This window comes from Balaenoptera ricei, chromosome 4 (genome assembly GCF_028023285.1).
Source record: "Balaenoptera ricei isolate mBalRic1 chromosome 4, mBalRic1.hap2, whole genome shotgun sequence".
In the NCBI taxonomy this organism is placed as follows: Eukaryota; Metazoa; Chordata; class Mammalia; order Artiodactyla; family Balaenopteridae; genus Balaenoptera; species Balaenoptera ricei.
Window position 1 is genome coordinate 101,534,283 of NC_082642.1, and position 13,058 is coordinate 101,547,340.

The 13,058-nt window shown below is 40.6% G+C and overlaps 2 protein-coding genes across 7 annotated transcripts in view; one reads left to right on the forward strand and one right to left on the reverse strand.

Annotated features, from left to right (window-relative positions):
• SPICE1 (spindle and centriole associated protein 1) overlaps positions 1–13,058 on the forward strand; it is a 204,793-nt gene that overhangs the window by 54,847 nt on the left and 136,888 nt on the right. The window lies entirely within an intron of this gene.
• SIDT1 (SID1 transmembrane family member 1) overlaps positions 1–13,058 on the reverse strand; it is an 84,708-nt gene that overhangs the window by 25,280 nt on the left and 46,370 nt on the right. For all 5 annotated transcript variants that reach the window (XM_059921130.1, XM_059921129.1, XM_059921126.1 and 2 more), the window contains 2 exons: positions 6,935–6,978; positions 992–1,063 (listed from right to left, as the gene is read on the reverse strand). In XM_059921130.1, the coding sequence (XP_059777113.1) occupies positions 992–1,063; positions 6,935–6,978 (116 nt within the window). The remainder of the gene's footprint in view (positions 1–991; positions 1,064–6,934; positions 6,979–13,058) is intronic.

The following is a 13,058-nucleotide window of genomic DNA, read 5'->3' on the forward strand; positions in this document are numbered from 1 at the left end:
TATAGCCTCTACCACATGTACGTGTAAGTACCCACATGTCCAGCAGCTATACATTTCTCGTGGATAAAAGTATTTGTACACCGAAATCCCCCACATGCCGTATCTATGATTATGTAATGGAAACAACATTCTCAGGAAGAAGAATCCTTGTGTTCCTGTGAATGTTTCCCAGAGCAGATGGGAGTTTGCGCAGCCTAATGAGCACATGAGCAGAGCCTACCTTCTGCTTTATTTCTTCTATTCAGATGGTTAAAAAAAAAACAAAACCCTGTTCTTGCAGAGCCAGAAATAAGTCTCCGGCACTGAGCCCACATGCTTCTCAAAGTTACAGAATAACAGGGCAGGCATACAGGATTCCCAGCCCCTCTACGCTGACAGCTTAAGGCGCACCATTCACAGGCCCGCAAGCATCATGGAAGTGTGTGGAAGCGTCAATGCACTCCGACTCTAACAAGACAGGGATCAGAATTCTGTCCCCTTCAGGCCACTGAGCGAGCCCTGGGGGTTGCCATGTGAATGAGTGGGTGGCAGTGAGCAGGTCATTTATGCAGTTAGCCCAAATGGAAGATCGTTAGGCTTCAGCCGTGTTCACCTGCTGCACAGCCTCAGTCTTCTGATGGCCCTTACTTCACTGAAACCTGAGAATGAAACAACGGGTCAATTGATGTGGGGCTCCCTGATGTCAGACTCTTGACGCGTCTTTCACGCCCTAAACTCAGGCTGGGTGTGAAAAATTCCCCAAGGCAGTTGATGGCAACCACAGAAAATTCTGCTCAAGTGTGGCTAGCAGACCCAAGAAACGGATCAATAGAACCAGAGAAAATTAGAGCTGGAAGGAACCTTCCAGATCATCCAGCCAATTCATCTTATAAATAAAAGATAATCTTATACGATGACCGCCTTGCCCACTCTCACAGTTATTAGTGGCTGGAGGGCTCCTTGTATCCTGTTCAGGAAACACTTCCATGAATGGACTCATTGTAGGAAATACCTATTGCCCCATAATTGCTTTCTTCAGGGGTGCTGGCAGCAATGGGATGTGACACCGATGTATTTCCAGAGCCTGTTAAAAAGAAAAGCAAAGAGGCAAACACTTTATGTCCAGTTGCCAAAATGAAAGAACATAACTCTAAATAGTTTGATTTTCTTTTCACTCTAATATAGGAGCCTGCAGGCTAATTTTATGGTCTGCAGACCAAATCTAGCCTGCCACCCATTTTTGTATGGCCCTTAAACTAAAAATGGTTTTAAATTTTTTAAATGGTTAGGGAAAAATCAGAAGATGAAGAGTATTTTATGGCAGGTAAAATTATAAATTTCAGTATTTATATATGACGTTCTACTGAAACACAGCCACTCGTTGAGTATGTCTATGGCTGCTTTTGGCTAAAATGGCAGAGTGGAGCAGTTGCAACAGAGACTACATGGCCCGCAGAGCCTAAAACATTTACCATTTGGCACTTTACAGAAGAAACGTTGCTGATTCCTGCCTGACAGTATTGCAGAATCACAAGAACAAAGGCGCATGGGTCCTGGAATCACTGTGAGGAAGGCCACCACTGAACATAAACACCAGAAATAAACCTCTGTGATTAAGGCGCTATAGTTCGGAGGTTTATTTGTCACAGTCATTAACAGTACCCTAACTATAGGCAGGATGAGCCCTGACAGGATGGAAATTACTGCACTCCTTGGAGCAAAAAATAATGACAACATGAACTAAGGATGTGCAGGAATATGGGTTATTTGGTGGATAGTTCAGAGGTAGAATAGGCATGTCTGTTGCCAAATGGTTGCGGGCAGTGAGAGAAAAACATTCTCTAAGATGACGTGCCTCAAACTTTTCCAAATATTACATGTGCAAATAGTAAGCGAAGAATGATACTAAAGTCATAAACCCCAGAATTTTTGGCATTTTCTGTTCCTGGGAAGCCCCCTGGCATGGGAAGTAGACACGTGCGTCGGAGAACGCTTGAGTTCTGCTGCAGCGGGGGGTTGAAATGGTCTGTAGGAGGCAAAGGGTTTTCGTGTGTGTAATCAAAAGAGAAAAAAATGCAAAAACTAAAGTCAAAGCAAGTGAGCAAACAAAAACAATCACTGTTTTGTTAGGCGACAACTTCACTAAAAAGAAAAAGCCAGCTGTGTAGGTTTGTTCAGACTTCAATGATTTCTGCACTCTGCCTCGCAATCGAGCAGGACCTGGTTTCGATGTAGTCGCTGGTTCTTTTCACCCCGAGGCAACCACAACAACAATGGTTCTGTGATGGACAAGAGCATCGAGATTTTCCTGAGCAGTACACTTGTTTCAAATCTGTGCACTTCTATATGCACAATTAAATAGGAGATTGGTCAACACGGGATAACGGTATTCTGTTAACGTTTCTAACGTCTAAGACCTTCTTAGAATGCAAAAACCGAAGCATTACCTCCCAAACTTCAAACATGATGGATGCGCCCAGAAGGCAAGCCATATTTCTATTTAACTGTATGGCATTTAGAAAGCAGAATTAAACACAAAATATCAGTTTATAGGACAGACCAAGATGTTCTGGCTGGGAATAAGCAAACATATAAAGTTGTGAATGAGCTCATCTTAATGAGGAAACTTGTTCTGGTATGTTTTTCTCTGCGCGCGAGCCCTTTGCCATCTGTCTGCTTTACTAACTTAGAATAGGATATGCTTGCATGCTTCCCTTTTATATTAATTGCTCCATGTGAGGAGAAAAACTTCATTTCATTTTGAGCATGCTTGGCTCTTTCAGGGACGTCACATTTATAATTGTCCTGCCCCCTTCCGTCTCCAGACTCAGGAGGTTGGAAGCGGAAGAGGGAGTCAGCAACGCTGTGAACTAGCTGCCATGAGATTTCATTTTTATGCCAGTTGGCTACCTATCCCAACGGGTGTCAGGCTGTATCTCAAAAGTTGAGGAGAAAATGAAGAAAACCACTAATCTTTGCAGAAGGATGTAAAAGTAAAATTCCTCTAGAAGAAAAAACTGGGCAGGCAAAGTCAAGGACGTTGGGAAAAAGCAGAGTAGAGAGTCAGGACCAGAGTCTGAGGCCCGTTGCCACAGAGCCTGAGGATGGCCTGTGCTCCCTGACCCCTCTGAACTCAGCACGCTGCTTGTCTTATCCCTTCCGGGCCCTGCTCTTTGCTGGGAGGCTGATTCAGTAATCGCTCCATCCAGGGAAGGATCTGATTGGCCATTCGGTTCTTAAATCTGCAAACTTGGCAAGTTCACCAAGCTCCCTCACTTGAGAAAGTACCCTCCTCTTAGGCTGCACCCAGGTTCGTGGTGACAGCTCATGTGGTCCCAGAGGCCTGTGAGTCACGTTTCATCTGTCTCTCTTTCAAGGTGGTAACTGAATTTCTGTATAGGCTCTTTAACAATGATGTGAAGTGTGGGTTTTTTCCACGGATAGAGCCACTGGAGGACGTGTCTTTAGAACACAGAGCCTTGCCCAGTGCCCCTCAGATTACCGCAGAGGCCCCTGTCCTAAGTGCTAAGTGAGGAATAGAGAATACAGTGTCCATCCATTCACACCACAGTAGTAAAGTCCCTTCACAGTCTGAAGCTGCGCTTTACCAACACTATTTCCATTTCACCTGGGCTCCAGGCTCTTATCTCCTTCTTTATCCCATGAAGTATGAAAGAACTTCCTTTGCTTTTTAGTTTAGTTGGAGCCAATGTCAACATTTTTCAAACACAGCTTTAAAAACTGCAGGCAAATCAAAGAAAAGCACATGCAGGGGAGCCGACAGATTTTCCAAATGCAGCCTTCCTATCGTTACATAACTAAAACAGAGCTGCCGACAGTTTAGCAAATTGTAGGGATCTGGCTCCATTTCCTCCATCTCAGGCGTACCTAGGGTGAAAGCATCAGGCCAAGTTCCTCAGCTATCTAGCTCCACGTTGATTGCGGCAGACAACATGCCAAATCTAGTGGGGTCCCCTTTCTCAAACGCTGCTCCTAGCATTTATTCTAGGCACTAGCCCCCAGGGCATTTCCTTTAGCTCTAAGCTCCATTAAATTTCTTGTAGCCCCCGTGGGCACACTGATACTGGCCCTTGGGAGACAAAGACATTTCTGTACCCTTGCTCCTCTCTAAAGGTTCCTCCCTTGAATCTTTCACATTAGCTTTCAGTTAAGGTCCCTCACTTGCCTCTGTCTCTTGCTACAGGCTGGTTTCTCCGTGCTCTGTTTCATATGATTAAGAGTCACTAACTGGTTCCTCCCTAGGGTAGAGCTTATCTTCTCTGCTCTTGTTTGAAGAACCTAGGTCTTGTCTCACCAGTGGCCATGTGCCATCTTTCCCCGTAGCCTCTCAGCATTACATAGGTTCCTTACTTCCTCCTGATTTCAAAGCCCTTTGTGGTGAACATTCCTATTTCCTACTTCCTAACTAAGCTGGGATTTTGTTTGGGTATCCTCCCTCACCTGTGCCTGGCAGCCCATATTTTTAAGTCAGTGATTCTTGGTTGGGGGTAGGGGTGGGGGGAACGTTTTGCTCCCAAGAGGACGTTTGACAATGTCTGGGCATAACTTTAGTTGTCACAGGGAGGGAGTGTATTACTGAATTCTAGTAGGTTGAGGTGAAGGATGCGGTTAAACATCCTATAACGTACAGGGCAGCTCCCAACAACAAAGAATCATCTGGCTGTAATGTCAATAATGTTGAGTTTGAGAAACCCTGGTCCTAGAAAAAGATGACTGCACCCTAATTCTATAAGCAGGCTTGATTGATCTGTAAGTAAATAGATTCCTTTGCAGTGACTGGTTTAGCAACAAGTATATGATCCTCTCTAGGCCAGTGAAACATGAGAGAAGTTGCTAGGTGCTTCTGAAACAGTCCTTCCTTCTGGACACTGTCAGGTGAGGACCCATCTCACTACCAGCTCTGGGGGCAAAGCAGAGTCAAGGGAATGGCAGGAAAAAGGACCAGAGCCACTGGACTCAGTGAATCCTGAAGCCCACCCTTCTGCTCAACTTCCAGGGAGAGGAGACACTCTTTATTGTTTAGGTATGTTTGAGATAAACTTTGCTGTTACCTGCAGCCACATGAATCCAACGGATGCATCTTTATTTATTTATTTTTTTGGTCACTCATTCATTTCTGCTTGTTATCTGAAGGGTACCTCTAGCTCTTAGCTAATTTTCAGAGCCTTCTTGATCTTGGACAGTGATTTGGCTCAAGTCCCAGCTCTGTCCACCAGTGCTTCACTGTTCAGAAGACCCTTCTGAATACGAAATTCCTTTAATTGTCATTGCAGTGATAAAATGACTTCACTCATACGATAAAAATAACAGAGCGTCCATTCACAGAGCACCTATCGGATCCAAACAACCAGGCTTTCTAAGTTCGACTAGGCCTAAATAAGAGCAAAACCTGGAGAGCATCAGAGGGAAAAGGCTGAGATCCAGAGAGAAGACATTTCATTTTAACATTTTATGAATAAAATAGAAAGTAGTGCTTAGCATTTTAAAGACACTAGAGCAGGTGTTCTGTTATATTCCTTTACATTGGCTGTTGAATATTATTAAAACCAATTGCCTGGATGCCTGCAAAAATAGACACGTTGACATTAAGGAAGACAAAAGTCAAAGGAAGGCAGGAGAAGCAGACCTCCAGCAGAGGGAGAGATACTCCTGCTGGGTGGGGTAGGGAGTCGCTTTGTGTCTTTCAACTGTAGAAAACACAGAACTAAACATCTGCTGCATACCTACTGTACAGCACAGGGAACTCTACTCAATGCTCTGCGGTGACCTAAATAGGAAGGAGATCCAAAAAAAGAGGGGATATATGTATAAGTATAGCTGATTCACTTTGCTGTATGGTAGAAACTAACACAACATTGTAAAACAACTACACTCCAATAAAAATTAGAAAAAAAAACCCTGCTGCATGTGACTTAAAAATCAAGTCTCACTCCATCATTCCTTTTCCAAATGATCATTCTGTGCCAAATAGCTTGTGAGCACTGAGTAACTCATGCTGATTTAGGCTTTTCAAAAAATAGGACACTTACAAAAGGTGCAAACTTCAAGTTATAAAATATAAATAAGTCCTGGGGATGTAATGTACAACATGGTGACTAGAGTTAATAATACTGTATCGTATATTTGAAAATTGCTAAAAGAATAGATCTTAAAAGTTCTCATCACAAGAAAAAAAAGTATAACTGTGTAGGGATAGATGTTAATTAGATTTCTAGTGGTGAGCATTTTGCAATATATACAAATATAGAATCATGTTGTACACCCAAAACTTATACGATGTTATATGTCAATTATATCTCAAGTTTTAAAAATAAGGACATTTAATTTTTTTTTTAAAGATTTGATAAAAAGATCAAGCAACTGAATTCCTTTGTTCAAATCCTCAGAGTGGAGGAAAGGGCATATTACAACGGTTGGATAATCAATTACTCTGGATTTCCCAAAGTTATAATACTCTATTATACTTGCTAGTCTCAAATACTTCAGTTTTCTAGATCCTTGAACAAAAAAACCCTCTATCTCAATTTGGGAAAAGTAAGCTCTGTATTAGATTTGACACAATAAATTCTTACTGTTGTTCACAAGTCAGCTCTGTGATAAGACATATGAACAATTTATGTCCTAGAAAAGATTAAACTTTTTAAAAAGATGAATTGCTGACAAATGGGCTGTGGACAACTACAAGGAACTCTCCGAACAGAGGCTCTTAGTGTGAGCTCCATATCTCATTAATTATCAAGTGCGTAAATTGGTTCTCACTGGCTCTGCTTTCTGTAGAAAGACTGCAGATTAGACCACTCTGTGTGTGTCTGTTGGGGGGTAGGAATCAATAGAGGGTTTGGGAAATCACAAAAGTCAGAGAGACAAAAGTACCAAATGGAATGTTGCCACATACTTGACATCAGTTTGAATTGAAACCAGGGATTTTTCTTACCGTCATTGGAACCAAAGCTTCCATCAATGGACTTTCTCTGATACCTGCAAACAAGCACATACACATGCTCCTAAGACCGCAAAAACTTCAGCATTTTCCATTTGTTCCCTATAGACTTTGTTGCAGATTTGTCTGCTAGGATCTCTTAAAAATGGGCCTTTGGATGTGCAGAAATTGGGACTCTGATACATTGCCGGTGGGACTATAAAATGGAGCAGCCACTTTGAAAAACCATTTGACAGTTCCTTAAAAAGTTAAACCTAGAGACACAATATGACCCAGCAATTCCACACCTAGGCACATACAGGCATACATATATTAAATTCATCAATTTATTTCCATATTCATTTATTTTCAGATAATTCACATGCCATAAAATTCACCCTTTAATGTGCACAATTCAATGAATTTTAGTATGTTCACAGAGTTGTGCAACCATCACTATTTTCTAGTTCCAGAACATTGTCATTATCACCCAAAGAAATCTCAAACCATAGCAGTTACTGCTCATTCTCTACTCCCAGCAGCCCTTGGCAATCACTAATCTACTCTCTGTCTCTATAAATTTGCCTATTCTGGACATTTCATATAAATGGAATTGTATTGCATGTGGTCTCCTTGTCTTCTTTCACTTAGCATAATGCTTTCAAGGTTCATCTATGTGGTAGCATGAATGAATACTTCAGTCTTTTTATGGCTGAATAATATTCCATCGTATGGATATATACCATGCTTAATTTATATGTTTACACTTGATATACATTTTGATTGTTTCCGCTTTTTAGCTATCATGAATAACACTGCTATGAATATTTGTGTACAAGTTTTTGTGTGGATATATGTGTTAAATTCTCTTGGGTATGACCTAGGAATGGAAGTGCTGAGTATGAGGTAACTCTATGTTTAACATTTTTTTCTAAACTGTTTTCTACTGCAGCTCTATAGCAGGAACTAAATATTTTACATTCCTACTAGCAATGTGCAAGGTTCTAATTTCCCCACATCCTTGCCAACTCTCGTTATTTTCATTTAAAAAATTTTAGTATAGCCATCCTAGTGGATATGAAGTGATATCTCATTGTAGTTTTGATTTGCATTTCCCTGATGGCTAATGTTGTTGAACATCTTTTCACATGCTTATTGGCCATTTGCATATTTCTTTGGAGAAACATCTATTCAATTTAAAAAATGCCTATTTTTAAATGGGGATATTTTTCTTTTTATCTTTGGGTTGTAAGAATTCTTTACATAGTTTGGATACTAGACTCTTACTGGATATATGATTTACAAACATTTTCTCCAGTTTTGTGTATTGTATTTTCACTTCCTTGATAATGTCCTTTAAAAACACAAAAGTTTTAATTTTGATGAAGTCCAATTTACCTATTTTTTTCTTTTTTTACTTGTGCTTTTGCTATCATATCTAAGAAACTATTACCTAATCTAAGGTCACAAAGATTTACACCTATGTTTTCTTCTAAGAGTTTTATGGATTTGGCTCTTTTATTTAGACCTTTGTTCTATTTAGAGTTAATTTTTTTTATATGTTGTGAGGTAGGGGTACAACTTCATTCTTTTTCATGTGGATACCCAAGTGTCCCAGCACCATTTGTTGAAAAGAATATCCTTGTTCCATTGAATTGTCTTGGTACCCTTGTCAAAAATCAGTTGACCATAAATGTAAGTGTTTATTTCTGAACTCTCAGTTCTGTTCCATTGATCTGTATGTCTTTCCTTATGTCAGTGCCAGAGTTTTGAATATTGTCGCTTTGTAGTTAGTTTTGACATCAGAAAGTGTAAGACCTCCAGCTTTGTTCTTTTTTGTTTCATGATTTTTTTTCCTATTCTGGGTCCCTTGCATTTCCATATGAATTTTAGGATCAGTTTATCAATTTTTAGAAGAAAGTCAGCTGGGACTTTCGTAGGGATTGTGTTGAATCTATAAATCAGTTAGGGGAGTAGTACCACGTCTTTTAGTTTATATTGCTGCTGTAACAAATTATCACAATCTTAGTGGTTTAGAACAATACAAATATATTATCTTCAGTTCTGGATGTCAATTCTAAAATGAGTCTTATGTGGCTAAAATTAAGATATCAGCAGGGCTGTATTCCTTCTGGAGAATCCAGGGGAGGATCCATTTCTTTGCCTTTTCCAACTTCTAGACGTGGCCTGCATTCCTTAAGTCATGGCCCCTTCCCCCATCTTCAAATGTATTACTCCAACCTCTGCTTCCCTCATCACACCTCCTCCTGTCTTTGACTCTCTTGCCTCCCTCTTATAAGGACCCTTGTGATTACATTATACCCACACAGATAATCGAGGATAATCGCCTTAATTTTATCACATCTGCAAAATCTCTTTAGCCATGTAAAGTAACATATTCACAGGTTCTGAATATTAGAACATGAGCATTTTTGGGGGGCCATTATTCTGTCTACTATACCATCTTAATAATATTAAGTCTTTCAATCTATGAACACAGGATATCTTTTCATATATTTAGGTTCTCTTTAAGTTCTTTCAAGGATGTTTTGTAGTTTTCAATGTACAAGTCTTATATTTAATTTCTTAAATTTTTTCTTAAGTACTTTATTATTTTTGGTGCTGTTGTAAATAGAATTATTTTCTTAATCTCATGCTGAATTGTGCACTGCCAGTGTATAGAAATACAATTGATTTCTGTATATTGATCTTGTATCCTATAATCTTGATAAACTCAGGGTTTCTTTTTGGAGGTGATGAAAATTAGATAGTGGTGATGGTTGTGCAGCTGTGAATATACTAAAACCACTGAATTTTTAAAGGGGGGTGAATTTTATGGTCTATGAGTTATGTCTTAATAAAGTCGTTATTTTAAAAACTGTGTGTATCAAATGTAAATGTCTATCAAAAATTAAAATGTGAATTGCTCTCTTCCCCCCAAATGAGCCTCCCTTTTGGATATGAGGTTGGAGTGGGGGGAGAAGGGAGAAAAGTTGGGGACTATATGTGCCTGTGCTTTGGTACATGTTCTTGTTTACTTCCAAATGGGGGCTCTAGATCACACCCCTGATCCTGGTATGTTTGGTGGAAGGACTTCTCTTCATACCTCTTTCATTGCTAGGCACAGCAAACCCATCCCTGCCTCAGGGCCTTTGCTCTTGTTCTCTGCCTGGGCCACTCTCTCCCCAAATCCTCACATGGCTGGCTCCTACTTGCCATTCAGGTCTTGGTCCTGAGAGGTCTTCCCTGCTGAACAAATCAAATCTAAAGTAGCTTCCCCAGTCCAATCATTCTCTGTCCCACCACTGTGTTTGTTCTCCTCCTGTCACTAGCTGAAATTATTTTCTTTATTAATTGCTTGCTTGCTTGCTTATATGTTTTTCCTTTGTACAATGTAAGACCTATTAGAGCAGGGACCTAGACTGTCTTGTTCACCACTGTATCCCTAATCTTTGGGACAGGGCCTGGCACCCAGGAAATGATAACTAAATATTTGTTGAGTGAACAAGGCATATCATTAAGGAGAGTAGTTACAATTGGGTCTGACTGTTCTAGCTGGCAAATGAGGCTCTAGGGAAGTCCCTTTAAAAAAACAATTTTCGTGATATTAACTAGCAAGCAATTATATGAACTCATAAAAGATGATGTGTTTGGACTGTGTTTGTATTAACAGGCTTTAACCACATTTGCCCTAGGTTTTGGAGCTGATAAAGTTCTTAATTAGAGGAGTTAAATGATTTACAAAGCTAGGGTGAGGCAGGCAGTATCCAGTGAACAAACAAAAAAGAGTAAATGAGACCTATGCTAGATTGATTGAAAAATGGCTATACCTCATCTTGTATCTAGCTCCTTCAATCAAAAGTGGAGTCTGTATCTTTACCTCTTGCAGCTGGACTGGCCTTATCACTTGTTTTGGCCAAGAGAAAGAGGGGGAAGTGATATCATGCCACTTTTGAACCTACATCTTAAGGAAGCCTTGCATTCTTCTGCTATCTCTCTTAGAGATACAATAACGAGGGCTAGGCTGCTGGAGGATGAGAGGCAAAGTACAGCTGAGGCCAGTCTAGAAAAGCCAGCTCTTCTCTGACCTGCCAGTTGATTTCACTCTATGACCACACCCAGCTGAGATCTCTGAGCCTAGTCCAGATTAGCAGACTCATCCAGCTGACCCATAGATTTGTGAGCAAATGTAAATATGTATTGCTGTATGCCATTGGAGTTTTTATGGTTGACTTTTATGCAGCAATAGATAACTAATACGGGAATCAAGGGAAGAACGGGTAATCAGGATCATGTAGTTTGAACTCAACATCTGGCAGGGTGACTGAGAGTAAGGAATAAGAGACATGTATGCAGGGCTTCCCTGGTGGCACAGTGGTTAAGTATCTGCCTGCCAATGCAGGGGACACGGGTTTGAGCCCTGGTCCGGGAAGATCCCACGTGCTGTGGAGCAAGTAAGCCCGTGCGCCACAACTACTGAGCCTGCGCTCTAGAGCCCGTGAGCCACAACTACTGAAGCCCGCGCGCCTAGAGCCTGTGCTCCACAACAAGAGAAGCCACCGCAATGAGAAGCACGCGCACCGCAACAGAGTAGCCCCTGCCTGCCGCAGCTAGAGAAAGCCCCTGCGCAGCAACAAAGACCCAACACAGCCAAAAATAAATTAATAAAATAAATAAAATAAAGTGATATAGATCTAATATAATTAAAGAAAAAAAAGAGACATGTATGCAGTGCTTGACCCAGGGGGTCATTGCAGGGGCTCCATAAATACTTGCTAAATGAATTGGAGCTGGGAGGTGGGAGGGGAATGGAGTTTAGGGTTGAGCCAAAAAACATAAAAACAAAAAAACATAAAAAACAAAAAATAGCATAAAACCACTTTGAATTCTTAGCTCCCTGAGGACAGGAGCCATGTCTCTAATCATTGTCTTCATCCAGATCTCATAGCATGTACTGCGAACCCCACATGTATTAGTAATAAAGAACAGGGGCTCAACAAGCAATTGGCATTCTGCTCCAGGACTGGCTGGCTTCACGTGGTTTTGTAGAAAACTTTGTTATTTCTGCTTAGTTCAATGAAGGAAGAGTTCTATTAGCATTTTCTCTCAGTTTATTCCCCTATTTAGATGCCAAGTAGTTCTTATGTCTCCAGATTTCTATTTTCAGTTTCCCTATATTTGGAAAGAATCTATGCTTGTGCAGTTGGCAGTAGCAAAGTAATCTGGCAGCCAGAGGTTTCAACAGAGCCTTGGGCCACAACTTTCAAAAACTGTGCTCGCTTCAGCAGGCTGAATAACAACTTTAGAGAGATTGACATCTAGCTCTTAATTTTTGTCTGTTTGTACACTGGTTATGTCTGCTAGGTAACTAAAGAGGTGAAACCTATTTTCTAAAATCTAAAACATCAGCGGTAGAGACAGCCTTCCTAAGAGAGGCAGAAAAGATGAACTTCTTTTCCCATGATGCTGTAACTCACCTGAGTCAAAATTGGCAGCTTTTCGGACCCCTTTTCAATCAAATTCATGCTGGGGTTCCAGGCTTTTGACCTGGTTTCCTTGATTAGGACTGCCCTCCTTCACATGCCCTGACCACTCCAGACCCATCTTGTCTGGGCTGCTTAAGCTAAGGCTCTGGAACCAGGCTGCCTGGGTTCAAGCCCAGGCAGTGAATTCTTGGTCAAACTGCTTAACCTCTGAATGCCTCAGTTTCCTGAACTGTCAAATAATGATAATACTACTACTTGTTGTGGGGCTTTAGATGAGCTAGTCTACTCAGAGTGCCTGGCAAAGAGTAAGTACTTGTTCAGTGTTAGTGATTATGATCTGATAAATTAATGAGCTGATAACCAGTTAATGTATTTATACTTTCCAGGTATAATATTTGCCTGTAGACTGGAGTTTTTGTTTTTAATTTTTTATTTGAAAATAATTTCACATTTATAGAGAAGCTGTAAGAATAAGAATAGAATATAGAATACCCATGTATCGTTACCTAGATTCACTTATTGTTAGCATATTACCCCCTTTGCTTTCTCATTCTGTCTCTGGGTGCATATGTGTGTTTTCATATACATGTGTATATAAAAAATTTTTTTCTCAACCATTTGAAAGTAAGTTGCATATGTCATGAACTTTTATG